This window comes from Patagioenas fasciata, chromosome 4, assembly GCF_037038585.1.
Source record: "Patagioenas fasciata isolate bPatFas1 chromosome 4, bPatFas1.hap1, whole genome shotgun sequence".
Taxonomy (NCBI): domain Eukaryota; kingdom Metazoa; phylum Chordata; class Aves; order Columbiformes; family Columbidae; genus Patagioenas; species Patagioenas fasciata.
Window position 1 is genome coordinate 57,951,352 of NC_092523.1, and position 18,193 is coordinate 57,969,544.

General features: G+C 44.3%; 1 protein-coding gene across 1 annotated transcript in view; it reads left to right on the forward strand.

Annotated features, from left to right (window-relative positions):
• The first annotated feature begins 2,799 nt into the window (after positions 1-2,799).
• Positions 2,800-18,193, forward strand: part of CDS1 (CDP-diacylglycerol synthase 1) — a 38,202-nt gene continuing 22,808 nt past the window's right edge. Inside the window, exons 1-4 of the mRNA XM_065836780.2 lie at positions 2,800-3,130; positions 12,395-12,522; positions 15,242-15,338; positions 17,981-18,078. Coding sequence (XP_065692852.1) covers positions 3,050-3,130; positions 12,395-12,522; positions 15,242-15,338; positions 17,981-18,078 — 404 coding nt within the window. The 5' untranslated portion in view covers positions 2,800-3,049. The remainder of the gene's footprint in view (positions 3,131-12,394; positions 12,523-15,241; positions 15,339-17,980; positions 18,079-18,193) is intronic.

Genomic DNA, 18,193 nt, shown 5'->3' on the forward strand with positions numbered 1-18,193 from the left:
CGAGCAAGGCCAGGGCTGGGTTCCCACCTGATCCTGTCAAAGCCTGGTCCTTGTTTTTCATTCTCTCTCTCCTGGTGGCCCTGCCCAGAAGATTTCTCATTCTGTCACCCCACTGTCACCAGTCATCCACTGCTTGCTTTCTTATTCCCAAAATGCAGTGACTCGTTTTCTTGTGCTTCTCTCTGCTTATTAATACGTTTCAAGTAACTTCACCTTTTCCTCCTTTGCCATTATTGTTAATTTCTCCCATCACACCATTTGCTGAACAAATATTTTTTCCTCCAAGTTTTTCTAAGTGAATTCTTTTCCCCTTCACTATTTAGGTTAAGGAGTGAAGATGTAGGAGAAATGGCAGGTCTTTCTCCTCTGCCAGACAGGACATAAAGATCTGCTTAATGATCTTTATGCAGGTATTGAAGCATTGTCTCTGTCTTGTCGACGACAGAAGGGCTTTTTCTGTGGCAGAAGGGCAGCATCTAGTCCTTCTCAGACCTGCATTTGTTATGTCTGGTTTACCAGGAAGGACTATATACTTCTTTAGCTAGATCCAGCTGCTTTGTGGCGGCTGTAGAGTAGTTGGTGTCCACCCTGCCTGGGGCTGCTGACTCCCATGTGGTATCTGCATGCCAGGGGAAACAGCCTGGATATCTGCTCCATGGGTGGCAAAGCAGAGGAGACCAGGCAATCTACTTTTTAGTTTCTCTGTGCAGAGAAAAGAAATTACTATTCTTTCCTCTAGACAGCCAATCCCATTGCAGAGCCAACAGAATAAATGCACATCTTGTGCTTGAAGTAGGGGACACCGTGGCTGCTTCTGAAAGCTTTGCTGGAGAAATGCTTGCAAGGGAAAACTCAATAGCAGAAACCTACTGAAAGAGGAGATAGCGGAAAGGATGCCTTGTTACCCATTGGGATCTGCTCTGTGCCCAACTTACCCCATATGATTTAGGTTTCTGCTGCAAAAGGAGACACGAGTTTTGACTCCATTTCCACTCGTAATATTTCACTTATGGAGAAATACTTTTAAAATTACACTTAGTAAGAGTGAAGTGTTGGAGGATGCCGGCCATATGACCATATTGCTGGTCAGTGGTGGGCTGCCACTGTCACCTTTGTCCGTAAAGGACCCGGTGGCAGGAGCTGTGCCTCTGTGGCCTGTCTGGTCTGGTGTTGGGTCTCTGGTTTGCCTTCTGCTGAAGCCGCCCTTCTCCTAGCACACCAGGTTTTTGCATGTGCTTGGGAACACTGCAGGAACACTGCCTCCTGGCACTGTCAGCAGCCCTCAGGTAAAGCATTTCACAGAAATGGATGGTCTTTCTGAACACCGGAGGGTCTATGCTTCTTGGTGGCAAGGTCATGGTTGGGTTGTCCACACCATAATCCATGTCCACTCACAGCAGGTCGCTCCAACTTCCTGAGCTGTGGAGCCGCCATTGAAAACATGCCGAGCATATCTTCAGAGGTGCATAATAAATAGTGTTGTTAACGTAATGAGCCTATATCATGAAATAAGCTTGGTGAAACCAGTCACCAGAGGGATAACATAAATGACAGCAGACATGGCTAGACGCTGTGTTGCAAGAAGCGTTGGCCCATGTTTGCAGACACAGCAAGCCAGCATGTGGACACGGAGGTGACATCTAGACTGTCTTCATAGGAACATTCTGGCGCAGCCAGCTGTTGCTGTGACCAGGCTGTCAGTAGCCACACAAATGCATGGGAGCAGGCCAGGGACTGTGATGGGACAGCCAGAGGAATTTAGCAGGCTTTGGGATGCAAAGCTGGCATTTGCTCTCTGGATCAGCTGACAGCAGCTTGCCAGAGCTGAGAGGTACTGTGTCTCAGTCACCTGAACGGGATCAGAGGGCTGGGGTGACACCAGGTCTCAGCAGACAGGTGTGGTTTCCACATCAGGTCAGGGTGTTTAGCAGGACTTGGTTGTCTCTGGGCAGGGAGGCTTTGCTCCAGCTTGACCCCTTTGTATCCCACACGGCTGCAGCTTGGGTGAAGAGGGCTCTGTGTGCCTTTCACACCCACCCTCTGCACAGCTCCTGAGATAGCAGTGAGTGGTGGCTATTTTGAGAGGAAGATAGAGCTGATGGTGTAACATCAGTTATGAGGTGTGCATGACTGCCCTTGCAGAGCATTCTTCTTGACTGTGGAGCCTTAGGGAGGTGCCGTGGCACGATGGGGCCAGTGCATGGCACGGTGGGGCAGGAACCAGGTGAGCACCCAATCTGCCTTTTTAAATGGACACATGGTGGGTGGGTGTAAGCATCCCAGAGGAAAGCAAAGTGCTGCACAGACCACCGGGGATGCCCGTGGGGGCTCCACAGACAACCAGCAGTGCCCGTGGGGGCTGCAGCACCACTGTTCGCAGGTGTCCACACAGAGTGAACACCAGGGCTGTGTAGAAATGCCCGCCCCCCGTCTCCTGGGGATCTCACCGCCGGACCGCAGGCACGCAGCACCCCGGCGCCATTCGAACACCCAGGAAATAGAACAACCCTGAGGTCCATGCCCGCGGCAGAGGGGTTGGCGGGGAGGCACCGGCGGAGGCACGCCAGCGGGTGGCGGCCCGGGCGTGCGCTGCGGTTGCAGGTACCCCCCACGCCGGCCACCGAGCCCCTGCCCGACAGGAAGACCCGCTCGGGTCCCCCCTCATCGAGGGCGGGAACCGCGCACCGGGCCGGGCGCTCCCGCCCCCGCCGGACCGAGCGGCGCAGGGGGCGGGGCCAGCGCGGGGGGCGGAGCTCCGGGCGCACCTGGGCGACACCGCCCCGCCCCCTTCGGCCCAGCCGCCGCCGCGAGGACGCGGTCGCTTCTCAGCTGCCGGGGCGGTGGGTTCGGCCGCTCCCCCGAGCCGTGGCGGCGGCGTCCGCGGCGAGAGCGCCCTCCTCCGCGGGGGGGTATAACGCCAGGCTCCCCAGCGGAGGAGGAGGTGGCCGTTGGGCTCCGCGGCGCGGCCTCCGCACCCTCCCTGTCCCAATCGGCCCGGCGCCGCCTGCGCCCGCCCGCTACCAGGCGGACGTTGGGCTCCCGCGGCGCGATGTCGGCGCGGCGACGGCGGCGGGCGGCCGCCCAAGAGGAGGAGGAAGAGGAGGCGGCGGCGGAGGAGGGCAGCGAGAAGGTGAGCGCCCGCGCCCGGGGCCGTTGGGGCAGGTGCGCGGGGGGAGTCGGGGCGGAGCCCGGGAAGCGGCACTGGCCCGCCCTCCGCACCCGGGGTGGTCGGGCCGTGACTGCGGCCCCACGCCGTGTCCCCTGCCCGGGGAAGAAACCCTCCCCGACCCCTCCCCGCGCTGCCGAATCGCCGTGGATGCTGCGGGGCGGCGTGCCAAGCGGTGCGCGGGGGCCAGGGGCCCATGCGTGTCCTGCCCCACTGTCCCGGCCTCTACGGCCCTTGGCGAGGCCGAAACGGGAGCGGCGAATCTCCGGCCGGGCCCGCAGCACAAGCCGAGCGGCGCTGGGCTGTCAGGCTGAGGGGTTTTGGAGTTCATCCCCAGGCCGATGCGGCCGGGACAGGCGAAGAGCGCGGCTGGGCCGGGGTGGCAGCGGGGAGACAAGCACGGAGCGGCGATATGCGCCGGGCAAAGGCTGTGTCAGCACTTCGCCGGCGACTGTTTCTGCTTTATGGCCTTTTAAGCGATAGGCATTCACCTCTGGCCCGGAAAGGACTTACAGTATGGCATCTCTGCTAAGGCAAGAGGTTTTTGAAATGCTAAGTCTACGCATCAGGCTCTTTATAGCGGCAAAACAGCCACAGAGCTGGTCTTTTGTTAGCTCTGGAGTTAGGGCTTAACTCTACAAAAGCTGAGCACACCAGCGTTGCTAATTCTCTGAGTAAAACAAAAGAGATGTTTTCATTTTGGTAACCAGAATTAAAAAAAAAAAGAAAAAAGCTTTCTGATTGCTAAACTGAGTTTGCAATATGTGGTGGAGGACTCTCAAATCAGTGGCTGTTTAAACCTGCATGATGTCGAAGCTGCGCAGCGTGCACTCTGCCTTAGGCGTTGTGGCAAGGAACTGGAAAGTGAAACTCGATAGATTTTATTCTGTGCTTTGGTTGCATGAGCTCAAAGCAAATTAACTTGAAAATTTGCCACATTGAGGGCTGTGATGGAATGAGGTAATATTTAGACGGTAGCTGTGCAGAGAGTATTTCTCTGTAGAGGAGAATTAACTTTTAAACATGATTTCTTGTAAAAATGTACACAAAAAGCTGTTTTTCTATGGAGCTATTCTGGTTTGCTTTATTTTGTAGGCTAGGTTCATTTCTGAGGTGCATAGCAAGCTGCCTTCAAATAATTCTTCCTGTTCAGAACCTCTGCTCTCTGGACCTCAAAAGGGTGCACCTAGAACTTGCTTCTATTTTTTTGGTTTGCCTATGTGACTTGCAGAGAGGAAAAGGCTGCTTTTGCTGGTAGGCCTGCTGTGCTTTTACTTTAGCTGCTCTACAGTCTTGGCAAAAAGGAGCATTTCATCTAATTTCAGGTAGTGTTGAACAGAAAGGACTCTGCTTCTGTGTATGTGACTAGGATGTTGGTTCCAGGAGATTAATTTCAATATGCCTATGTTTGTGATGGTTGCTTGAATTGTTAGGTGCTGAAAGCCTTTTCCACACCTCAGAAGACTTTTTGATGGATTTTTTTGAGACTCTCCTGGTTCCCATTAGAGTTGTTAAACCTGTCTGCAACGTGCACAGCATAAGTGACCCTTGTCATGGCTCGCAAGTGATATTAAGGATTAATTTTACATATTAAGCTGTTTTGAGTGTGGTTGGTAACTGTAAGCCAGCATTTTGTGCTAAGCTTTTTCTTAGGGGAATGCAGTTTGGTTATGGGTTGTGAATGTGAGTACACAGGAGATGTCTGCTGTCGGTGATTTGATGGGAAGCATCTGGTCATTTGGATTCACAGATGCCATGTTATACGCCTTCTCAGATGGTTATCTTTCTGCTCTATCTCTTGCCTGACCTCTGCAAGAAGTTAATAGCTTCTTGTCCTTTGGCTATTTTGGGATGACCTATTTGGTGTGGTAATTGCATATTTGGACCCCAAATTTGTTCATAACTACTCAGGATAGCCATTATGCAATGGATTTCCATTGCTTCCTAGTGTGCAGCTCAGAAACATCACCCTCTTTCTTATTTATAAAGAAGGAGAAAACTTGGTTGTCTCCTTTCATATGGAAACTGCTTTGTTCTGCTTCGACTCTTGTTGACCCAATTAATTCAGAGTTCCAGGTACATAAAGGGGACATGCTTTAAAGCACCTTGTTTGCCAAAGTAGGGAAGCACTCTGTTTGCTGAAGAACTCCACAAACGCTAGATATGTCTGGAGGGTTTTATCTTTTGTACTTTTAGCCCTGTTTTCAGTATGTGATCTGATACTTTTCATGTCACACTTACTATGTCATAGATGCAAATTGCATACTGAATTTAAGTGAAGCTTTTTTCCCCCTCTTATTTGCATGGTTCTTTACCAGTAACTAAAAATTACTGGTAGCCATTCCTGTGTCCCTAGAATTTCAAATAAAAGTTAACTTCCTTGGTGTTGTATGGAGAAACATGGTATGCCCTGAAGTTCACAAGCTCTGCAAGTTCGAGTTCCTTCAGTTACTCACTAGCTTGTCGAGCTGATGAGTTTTTGCAAAATTCCTGTGAACATACCTTTTCTCCGTAGGTCTTCACAATTTCACAAGTTTGTTGTTTCTTTGCATTGTCCTGTGGCATGCAGAAGTGATCTTTCAGTTGTCCCTTTCTTATTTGCTGCTGTTTGCCCTAGATGCTCTTGTCTTAAGAATGTTGTGTCAAAATGCCTTCATAAATACTCTGCTGGCCTTGGGAGTAAGAGGAACCATTTGGCATTAAAATACTTAATAAGTATAAGTCAGTTAAAGTTTTACAGGCTGATCTTCTTCATGTGTTCATGCTGCTTTTGAAATACCAGTTGTTTGTATTCTTTACTATAATAAAATGCAAGTTACACTGCTTACAAATGCTTCAAGGAAATGATCATATCCTGAAAGTAATCACACAGTTGTTCCTCTTTGTACTGTGCAGAGTTGTCAGAGCAGGACATGGAGGGGGTAGTGGAATTGTGTTTTATTGCTAGCTGTGCTGTGGGAACAAGTGCCTGCATTTGTTAATTATTTGTAACTAAACCAAGCCTGGAATCACTGACCACTGTTTCTCCTATAGCATTGAAAAAAACGTTTCTGTTCCGTGAGGCAGCCCTTCCAGGGAATCAGTAAGTTACTCAGACCTGTGAAGCTGGGTTTGAGATGTGGGTCTTTGATGCCCAAAACCTCCCAAACCTGCTTGGAGATAAAGAAAAGTCCTGATGGCTGTATGGGTTGTGGTGGAACATTAGAGTCTGTCATGGCTCATGTAGTTACATCCATTTTCTGGATATTCCAAAAGTAGTAAGTAAAATGAAGTATTTAATTTTCACAGAGAAGCCTGACCTCTGTGCTGTCTGCTCTAAGTGTGGTAATAGCCGAAGGGCTGACAATTTCCAAATCTATTTTCTTGGAAGTGGTGGTGAATTAGTGCTAATGCTGGTGGTAAAGGATCTGTAGGTTTCTATCTTTGATTCAGAATGTGCAGTTCTCTTGCTTGTGTTTCTGCATATGTCAGGCCTCAACAGTTTGGAAAAAAGTGCTTCATTATGCAGGATCTTCTGATACTTTGATATCTAGACTTACAAGGAAGATATCAAGGTACATCTAATTAAATATGCTACTAATGTCACCTAACTGGACTATTGACTTGTGTGTAAAACTTGTGAAAGACACTACAGAAAGGATAGAGCTAGAGGAGAACTTAATTCAAGTAGCACGTATACCAGTAAAATGACAATAATGAAATAGTTTTCCTTGCTGTTGAGGTTTAACCTGAGCTAGCAATCTAAACTACAATAGCTGCTCACTCACTTCTTTACCCCCGCTTACCTTCCCATAGGAGAGAGAAACAAAAGGAAAGGGAGAAACTCGTGGACTGAGATAAGTACAGTCTAATAAAATAATACTAATACACCACTACTGTTGCTAATATATATAAAAATGGAAAACAGAATATAAAGTAAAAGATACTGAATGCAATTACTCACGAACTTGGTCTGCACCGAGCAGCCAGTCCCAGTAAGAGGGCACCCTGGTCCCAAGCAGCTGATCCTGGGGAAAGAGAGAGGAAAAGTCAAAAAGGCAGAAAGGCCCAGAGACCTCTGCAAAAGGGCAGGGTGGCAAAAGGCTGAACTAAGAGAACTCCTGAACATAACTCAACCCAAACAGAGCAGAAACAGAATGGATCTCTATCTCCCTAGCTGGAAAATCCCAACTCTCCTTACATATTATGCCTGTGGCATGGAATATTCTCCATGGTCAGTCTGGATCAAGCTCTGCCCCATCTCTGCCCCGCCTCCCAGCTGCCTCACACCTGCGGGCAGAGAGCTCGGAAAGGCCTTGGCTCCCAGACATCAACTTAGATAACAGCAAGCTCTTACATTCTCTGTGTTTCAACTCAAAAAAACACTGGACAATTACTTGAAGAAAAACATTAACTCTATCCCAGGGCGTTATCTTCTTGTTCTCAAACTAAATCGAAACAATGATCATGCTAGCTACGAAAAAGCAAAGTTTCTAAGTGCATGAAGAAAATTAACTCATTTTCAGCCAAACCAGCATGCTTCTCCCCCCCCCCCTTTTTTTATTTTTTACGTTAGCTGTTGGAAAACATCTTCATTTTCTCAGTTGCTATTTGTGTAGATGAGGCTGCGTTCTCTAAGAAAAACATATTCGTGGTCTACTTGGGAGTTCCTTATTGTGTCCTGAAGAAATGCAGTGCAAGCAGAACACTGCAAGTGCCTTTGTAACTAGAGTGATTCTTGTGCATGGCTCACTCGGCACGTGTTAATTGTAGTGGAGAGCATGCGGTACAAAACAGCAGTTCAGATGTTTATGGCCTTTTAGATGATGAAAGGTTGACACGTCTAGTTTTCCTGCATGACACAGCTGTATTCTGGTAACTGTTGCGAAGTAGGCACCAAGCAGAAATCCACACGGAAGCTCCATTTGTGGCAAGATGTCACATGTTTTGAACTCTTGTTAGGGAGACTCAGGCTCCTGACCGTTTTAGTTCCTCCTTGTATGCCCAAGTGTACCTAGTCTTGTAAAGAAGATTTAGCTTAAGAATGGAAGTCTTTTAGAAGACCAAAATTAAAAAAAAAAAACCAAACCCCTACAACTAAATAAACCTTTGTCTCAACGTACTTTGGAAATGAAAAAAAAAACCTGTGAGTGTTGTAGAGTGTCAGATAAGTATGTTTGTTGTGTACTGAGCTGTTTGTAATGTGTGAATAACTGTTATGTTTTGCCTTCTTCCCTGTACTTGTTAGTCCTGCACCATCTCAGTTTGTATTCTATGAACTGATCAGACAGGTTCCCTTGAAGGAACTTGTGTCTTCAGATGAAGAGAAGCAAGGCAGCGACCTCAGTGCATCGTCTACCTGCTACAGACACTTGAGATGTCAACCGGGGGGGGCACGTGTCATGCATGTAAGAGGTTCTGACACCTGCAGTTTGAGAACTCCAGAAAAAAATGAAAGCACCTCGGATCAAACATTTCATTTGGAGTCGGAGTTGAGAGGTGTCTTAGTCATTCCTGCTTTCAATTTCTGTTTCTGTTTTCAATTAATCTTTGAAAACCTTCTAAATATGTGCTCATGATATGAAACCCAGGGCATTTCAATTAATACCCCTCACAGGTCCTTGTTGGTACTGTGTGTTCAGCTTGGCCAAATCCCAAGCCTGAAGAGCAGGAGAAGGAAGAGCTGGTTGGTTTTATGCTGAACTCCAAAACTGCATCTACAAGTTCAAGCTGAAGTAGCAAAGTAGCAACGCTCTTGGGTTTTGTTTGTTTGGGTTTTTGAGGGCTTTTGTAATGGTTAACTTAGTGTTTCCTTCCATAAAGATTATTGTTGTTTGTAGCTATAACCTGGAATGTTTACAATCAGTCATGTAAAATAATTAAGAAAATGATTAACAAGAAAGTCTTGTCCCCCAGTGGTGGGGTTCTCTAAGCACTTGATGCTGCAGAAGACAATCTGCCAGCTTTTAGTGAACAACTTCCTCCTTGACTTCTGACTTTGCAAATTAAATGCCTTGTCCAGGAAATGGTTGTGGCTATTATAGCAATTAAGTGGAAAATTAAATACTAAAGGTCATTTTTAAGGTATGTTACAGAAGGAAGTTGAAGTTGAAGTTGAAGGAAGTGTTCTGGTGGACAGCAGGATGACCATGAGCCAGCACTGTGCCCTTGTGGCCAAGAAGGCAAATGGCATCCTGGGGTGTATTAGAAGGGGGGTGGTTAGTAGGTCGAGAGAGATTCTCCTTCTGCTCTACTCTCTCTTGGTGAGACCACATCTGGAATATTGTGTCCAGTTCTGGGCCCCTCAGTTCAAGAAGGACAGGGAACTACTGGAAAGAGTCCAGCACAGAGCCACAAAGATGATTAAGGAAGTGAAACATCTCCCTTATGAGGAAAGGCTGAGGGAGCTGGGTCTCTTTAGCTTGGAGGAGACTGAGGGGAGACCTCATTAATGTTTATAAATATGTAAAGGGTGAGCGTCATGAGGATGGAGCCAGGCTCTTCTCGGTGACAACCAATGATAGGACAAGGGGCAATGGATACAAACTGGAACACAGGAGGTTCCACTTAAATATGAGAAAAAAATTCTTCACAGTAGGGGTGACAGAGCACTGGAACAGGCTGCCCAGGGAAGTTGTGGAGTCTCCTACTCTGGAGACATTCAAGACCCGCCTGGACACCTTCCTGTGTAACCTCATCTAGGTGTTCCTGCTCTGGCAGGGGGATTGGACTGGATGATCCTTAGAGGTCCTTTCCAATCCCTAACATTCTGTGGTTCTGTGATATTATAGTTGGTGGTTGGTCTCCAACAGGTTAGTGTAACTAAAAAATGACCAAAGGCACCAAGTACTATACAACTTTGAGGTTGCACCAACCAGGCTCCCAGTTGCAGCAGTATCAAGCATAAACTACAGAAAAACACATTGGATAATCACAGATGTCTTCAAGGTGTTCAGATACTCTGAAAAATGCCATGCACCTGTGAAATCATATGTTGGAAACAGAAAATCTAAGACATTGTTTCTAATGAGGTGCATGACAGTTGTGTGTTAGATGTCAGAGGGATAAAATTAAGTATGATTAATTTTTTTTTTGTAAATGTTTAAACACTGATTTTTCTGTAATATCAAAAGCCTGAAAATGGCACCAGAAATGTTTGTGGGTATTCCTAGTTCTGAGTGCTTACAAGAGAGAACATTTCTGCCATGTGCAAACAGGGATTAATATTAAAGACAGTAAGTCCTGGTTTTATGGCCAGGATTACTACTCATCATCTGCACAGGGAATGGCATCTTCTGGAGCTGTGCAGATAGCTTGCTGTGCTCCAGTGCAGGTCACAGAGCAGGACATGGCTTTGAGGAAGACCTGTTGTCCTCCCACTGTCACATCTAGAGTTAATTTCCTAAGATGTGGTGCAAACTATGAGAAAGAATAACAAGGTTGGAAGCACAGTAACTTTTGTTTATTTATGTGCTTTTTCAGGTGTTTGACAGACTTTCTGAAGTTTGGACTGCTATCAGAGTATTAGATTTTTTTACTTCTGTTAATTGTAGACGATGTTTAATAACTATTCAACTGTGTGGTTTCAAGGAATAGGAGAAGCATTAATCATGAGTTTCAAAGAAGTAAATGATGTGAAATCCATTCAAGAATTTCCTCTTGGGCATGTGTGTGGGACCTAAAGTGATTGAGAAAAACAAAGGCCTGCTATATTAAAAACGAAAATTACTGTTGTCCCCCGTTTCCCTTGCGCTTGTGTATCGTGCCAGCTCACAGTCCCGCTCTCTAAAAAGATAAAAATGCAGAAGCCGGTGCGTTCCCTGGGCGTAAAGCCGTGGCCGGTGGGGGAGCGAGGTGAGGTGAGCGGGCGGGCTGCGGGAGCGGCGGCTGCAGCACCCTGGTCAGCTCCGGGGCGGGGGCGGGCGCGGCGGGGTCTGCCGAGCCCTGTGTTCTCCGCCGGTGCTGCTCACAGGGTCAGGCAGGGCAGCGGGGCTCGCACACGAGTGCAACTTCCTGCGAGAGGCCAGCAGCCGAGAGGAAAGGCGGTGGGCTGTAGGCAGAGCAACCAGCCGATGGCTGGGCGTTGTAGGCCTGCTGAATTCCGTGATGCCTTGTGGAGGGAGTGAGAGGGAAGATACACCTCTGCTGTCTTCCAAAAATACTCAGAACAAAGGAAGACAATAAAATTATTACGGAAAGTAGGAAAGAAAAGCAGTCTCATGGAAATTGATCAAGGAGAAACAACCAAGATCTGTGATGGGGAAATTCGAAAGAGGAGGAGACAGGGACATGGCAGTATAGCGGTGGTGAAAAATGCTTTGGAGCACAGTTGCCTCACAGTCCCCAGAATCATTAAGCACTGATGAACTTGAGGTGTCAGGGCAGGCTGGGAGCCATCTGAGGTTGTAAGGAGGTGAGACAAGTCAAGGAGGTCAGGAGGAATGTCAGAGAGCAGGACACTGAGCTAGAGGCACCTCACAGCCTTCTGACTCCCCAGAGGTGTGGGGTTTGTAACATTAGAATGAGTGAAGTAACTTATCAGCACCTTTAGCGTTAGCCTTAACTGAAGGAAAAATAGTCTTGATGGTTCAGCTGTTGGTGACAATTCGTGTGTTGTCACCAAAGTGTGTACTGCCTGTTTTGCATTTGGGTTAGACACACAGTCTGTGTAGATGGTGTCTTCCTGAGTGGTTGTTAGTGAATGCTGAAGGAACATCTGCAGTGTTGGAGTCATACAGGAAATTATTCTGAATAATACAGTGTCCACAGGACATGTGGTCAATTCTAGGTTTGTTCTTGGATTGTTCTTTTCAAGCTGGAGGGTTCATGTCCTGGTATACACATGTATGAGCCTGTGCCAATGACCTTTTCACTGTACAAAAAGACTGTGTTTTCATGCAGTCTATTTATTATTTTTTCCTTAATGTGACAGTAAACCACCAGAAGACCCTTCTAATTTCATTAAAAGTTAGTGTATGTGGGTCAAAAAAGTGCCTAGAATGTGAAGTTTCTTGAACACAACAGGTAATACCACAACATGTGAGTACTGGTCTTATACACATTTATTGTGGTACATATGCTTCCTACAAAAGCTACAGTTTCACTGGTACACCATTGTTCTCTTATTTTTTTGAAAGGTAATGCAGATATTATCAGTTCCTAAATTAATGTTTGTGACTCTGAATACTGTTTGCTGACATAACTAATATTCATAATGACTAATATTCTAATATATTATTTTGGTCTTAGGAAGTGGATTTGGAAGAAAGACTTGTGGATTTGGATCTTAGAAATGATTCAGATGTTTCTGATGTTCCTCCACCAACAGACAGCACTCCAGTAATCCTCAAAAGGGCTTTGTCTGGCTTGTCTGCCAGGTATAGTGAAACAAACAGTTAAATACAACATAGTTTTGTTTTTTTTCCCTTACCTTTTATAGTAATGTTTATTGTTTTTCCTCTTGTCTCTGTTCAAACCTTTGTTTCTGCTTCCACGCCCTGTTCACAGGAGCTTTAGGGCTTGCAAGTGCAAGGGTGTGCGCGTTTGTACAGTTAGACAGATAAACATGGGGACCTGCATGTTCATGGAGGCTAACAAATAAATTCCTGATATATATATATATTTTTATACAGTTCCTTTACAACACTTGATCAGTCCAGTTGCTTTGGAGATGGGGATTTACATTACATGTTTTTCACTAGTGCAATCAAAGAGCATTTAGGTGCATGATAAATCACATACCAAAAAAACTACCTACTAAAATGAGTGTATCATATATACCTTATGCTCAGCATAACAAATGGAGCAATATACAGTGTATGTTTTAGTCACAACTTAGGTCTTGCAAGAGACAGGAAAAGGACCTCTGATCCAGACCGTGATTAAAAACTACCAAATCCTTGAAAAAAAAAAAAAAAGAATCTCCAGTGACAATGTGAAACTCCATATTTTTGACTTGCTCCTTTTCTTCTGTTGTCTGTTTCTGTTGTGATGTCTGGTAGCTATAAACAAACGTATTGTTCCCAGGTTTCAAAAAGCATGTTTCGAAACTGCATAATTGGTGAGCAGAATGTGATGTTCTCTCCTGCCATCACACTGCAAGGAGTAACTAATTACTGTCTCTTTCTGAGTTCTCTTATCACGTTAAATGTTGTGGAAGACTTAGGTCTCCAAATCAGGCTTGTTTCAAAGGGCACTTGCATGGTGATACCTACAAGCCTGCAACTAAGAGGTGCAGGCGAAGCCTTTCCTGTTTCACATGCTTGAAATTTTTTATTGGAGTGTTTGCACAAATGTGCTTTGAGTGCAAAAGTAAATTCTTACTGCTGTATGAATGCTGGCTTCAAGATGACCCACTGGCAGCCCTATCAGAGCTGTTGTCATAATGTGCAACACGAGTGAGTTGCACAGCTGCACTGTAACTACCAAAAATATTGTTTCCCTTTGTATTTGGCCTTTGGAGGAAACAGTATCTGTAACTTTTCAGCAGAGTTAGGATACAATAAACTTGTCAGGTGCCCTTCCTAGATGCTAGACCTTGTTGTCTGTCTGACCCAAGCTGTTTTTCCAGGGCTGTTCTTGTCAACACCCTCAAGATACTGCATTGTTTGTTAACCTTATTCTTAAGGGAAGTTGAATTCTTGCTAAAGGAGCCTTGCTTACAATAGATATGCCCATAGGAGTAAGCTGCTACTCTACAGCACACACAACAGAGGAACTTAAAGCATCTGTTGCGATAAAGTCTGTTGTGCCTTTGTTCTGATGCTTAAGGCAAATCCAATTAGCAGCTTTAGCTGCCATTAACCTCCCAATGAATAACATCCTTGGAAATGAAAGTTACATTGAAGTTTAATTAATGTTTACATTAAAACTGGAGTATGAAGCAAAACTAATAGTGTCCCCTGAATGAGGTGTATCTCCTGATGCAGCAATGAAACACAGGACTGACATATAAGCAAAACATTAGAAATAATTTCTTTAAGCCATACTAGGGTGTTTTTGTGTTTAACTGTAACTCGTGGTTAGTTGATTCAGTGTACTTCTAGATGCAAAATTCTTGAAGTGAAAGACACGGGCAAAAGAGAAAAACTTACTGAAAAGTAATATGAATAATAAAATAAAGACAACTGATAGCAAAAAAAGGTTTCATGGGAAAGTGATGATGAGGAAAGTGGGTGTGATGAGGGTTTTTTTAAATTTTTAATTATTTTTTTAAATTAATTTGGCTCTTGATTTTTTTTTTCGTGATACTGGCCTCTGGGGGTGCAGGGGTGGGAAATAATATTTTTTATTACTGTACAAATTAGAGAAAGGGAGATACAAAAAAAGACTTTCCTGTTGTGAGAGTTTCTTGTTTGTTTTGGTTTGGAGTTTCCCCACCACCACCTTTTTGTTTGGTTGGTTTGGTTTGGGGTTTTCTTGTTGGGTTATTGTTGTTTTGTTTTAAAGACATTTTTTGAAAGACATTTGAAGACATTCCTAGTAACAGGAGTTTCTATTCTGCTTTCCTTAGGTAGCCACAAGCAGCTGCAAAGCTATAGGAGGGCAAATGAGTACAACTAGTTTGGCCCATCACCCCTCATTGTCACTTCTTTCCCTGTCCTGGCTCTAGGGCTCACAAGAGCACAGGACACTTGCAATAGGTCACCCTCTGCCCGACAAATACAGTCGGTGATCACCCATTTCGTGGCTGTTAGTCCTCAAAGAATTGTGTGCTTTTTCTCTGGCAACCTTTCTTTCATGCACAAACCTGCACCTGGCTGGGCCCCCATCGGTCGTGCATATCCTGCAATGCTTTTTGAGGGTCCTGATGAGTTTTCATAGCAGCTTCAATATGGAGTTGATCCATTTAGTTGCAAATGATGTTTGGTGGGGAGGAGCATGGGAGAAGGAAGGTGGTAACTTTAATTTCTTTTACTGTGTATCCTGTTTAGTTGGATATTTGGTTGATTCTATGTTTCTTGTTATGTGTTTTATTAAGCATGAAAATTTCTGGAACTCTCACTGTTTCTAATACACTTTAATCTATAGTTAGTAAAGGAAGTGGCATTGATTTGCATTTATAACTGGTTGCTTTTTATTCTCTTTTTTTAATAGATGGAAAAATTGGTGGATTCGTGGAATTCTCACTCTAGCTATGATTTCTGGGTTTTTTCTGATCATATACCTGGGATCATTTATGCTGATGCTTCTGGTAAGTTTGTTTAAAAGAATTCTGGTGTGGAAGATTTACTTGATCTCTTCATCATGCATAAGGCAGCTGGGAGCAAACTGCACAGACAATTCAGAGCAATTTGTCTCGCATTTGTGTGAATGTAAATGCTTTTGAAGAACACTGGATAGGTTCACAATTGGGCCGTGTGGATTATGGACTCCTTATATACTGTAATTAAAATATTTTTAAAGTAGGAACTAAAGTAACTGTAAGTTGAAAAATCGTTACCTTGAAGTTTATGAAACTACCGTCATCCATTTGCTTGTCCAGTTCTCATCACACCACCCACTGCTAAATTCTTTGTGGTTTGTGCTGCGTCTTTCTTTTTTCTTTTCTTTTTTCTTTATTTTTTTTTTAACAACAACAAAAACACACAAACAAACAGCAACAAAAATACACAAGAATTTACTTTTTGAGGCTGAGGCAACTGTGCAGCTCTTGTCTGCTGTCTGTGAGTGTCACTTTGCTCAGGCCTACTCCGTTAATTCACTGCAGGGCTGCCTTGTGGCCTTGGGTTTATCTGTAGAATGGAGCGAGATCTCTTCCGAGGTACAGAGATTAAGTGCATTTTTAGGTCATGAGGTGAACAGCCATCTTAATAATAATGTTTATATATCCTGCATACTCAGTCAGCCTTTACTGCTTCTTTCCATCATTTGTATTGCTCATATTTTTACTGAATAATGTTTTAACTGTCTTTCCTAGTCGTGGCAAATAACAGGCAGGGTTATGGCTGAATTTAGTACTTTTGGGTAAATGCTTTGATTTTTGACTCTGTCTGTCAAAACATGATTTTAATTTTTTTAAAATTTCATTTTTCATGGCCTCCTTTTGGATTATATTGTCTCAACAGACCGGAATGTTGTTTCACCAGTATTATGGTCTGCATTACATTCTCTGCATCTGAATTAGTCTGCTTTATATTTTCTGTTTTCAGGTGAATGACACAGCAAACTAGTAACTCATTGTTTCACTAGTGGAGGATTTTTGTGTGGGGGGGAAAAAAAAAAACAAAACAAACAAAAACACAAAAAAACCCACAAAAACCAAAACAAAACAACTTTAAAGTGCAGATCATCATGGAGAGAGGTGTTGTTTTTTTTTTTTTTCATAGTCTTTCATAGTCTGTTACACTTGACAATGATGATGACTGGAACAAAAATAAACCAATCAACTTGCAGTGTGATTCAGTATATTCATGACATACTTGGAGATTGCAGTCACAGGCAAAGCTATCAAGAGATGAACCAAAAAGTAATTGAAGTTAGTATAGAATTGGAATAGAATTCTTCCTTTGTTGTGCCATAAGGCAAAAACTCAATCTTCTAATGTAATAAACTGTATATGAAGTTGACGTGGGACTATATAAAAAATAACAATGAAAGGAAGAAACAGTTTTGTTAATAAATTATTTCATTTCACTGGAATAAAATATCTTGCATTTAGACAAGAATTTTCATACCAAAACCAAATCTTAATACTGAGACTGTAAATGCCCAGAAACTTGTAGGAAGGGTAATCCAGTGAAGTTTGGAGGATGAGCCCTGAGACTGCTCTAAAATATTGGGAGTCGCATTTTATGGTTGCCTGCTACTAAGGTAACAGGCACGAGCTTCGGTGCATTTGGACCCCAGTGTCCTTTTCCACTCTAAGGTGCAATCCCTTAATGTTACTCTTGCATGCAGCGTTAAAGTTTTATAATGCATGTCAAGCAGAAGAAAGAGCAGGATGTAGGGTGACTTCAAAATGAAACCATTGAGGTGGTGTAGTATTGCTTAACCTGTGTTTTTATGTTGAGGAAGATGGAACATAGTTATGAATGCAAGCAGTCAGAGAATACGGCAAAGCCCAGCGTGCTGACACGCACAGTCAGCACAGCCTTACTCCTGCCTCTGTGCAGGATTAGCAGTGGCCTTAGCAGTGGTTGGCAACGCTTGATATTGGGGCAGGGCGAGCTGCCTGCTGACTGTGTTGGGCAAAACTGGCAGAGAGTCCTTGGGAGCCCTAAGACTGATGGGACGTACTCCTGGGCTTGCACGGGCAAGCACTGAAGTGGTGAGATCAGCAAAACAAAACAAAGGCTGTGGAGGGCGTGACATTCAGACCTGGGTTAGACAAGCTTTGCTTCTAATCATCAATGCTAATTAGCAGTGTAGACTTACCCTCAATGAGACACCTGCAAATGGAAGACCTGAGTGTCCAAGCTGTGTTGCACAGCTGATTTCTTCCATTGGATCTAGACAGTATTTCTTAAACTAAATTTAAAGATCAAAATTAGCCGGAAGAGACGGAAGAGCTTTCTTTCCAGGAAGTACTTTTGACCTGCTGCTGGCAAACTGTTTTAATGAAGGAAAGTCAAGAGCTTTTCTTTGTTTCATGAGTGTATTCTTGCAGTCAGCCCAATGTGCTTTTTTCTCAGCATGCTGAGTGGTTTTGAGTTTTTTGGGGGGTTTAAACAGAGCTTTAGTTTTCCTTGGACTTGCTTTAAAGCTGCCTGTTTTTTGTGTGGAATTTGAATCCAGAATAACTTCTCCCTTTAATGCAGGTTGTAGTAGCACTTAGCTGCCTTTAAGAAACAATTGCAGCATGTTTACATAGTGTTTTATTTCTCTTAATTTTAGGTCTTAAGCATCCAAGTAAAGTGTTACCACGAAATCATTACTATAGGTTACAGAGTCTACCACTCATATGATTTACCGTGGTTTAGATCCCTCAGCTGGTGAGTAGCAATCAAGAATATCAATAAGTAGAGACATGAAACTTCAATCTTCATGTTCTTCAGATCCTGTCATGGTGGGGTGATAGCTTTGTAGGTCGTGTGCAGCCATAAAACT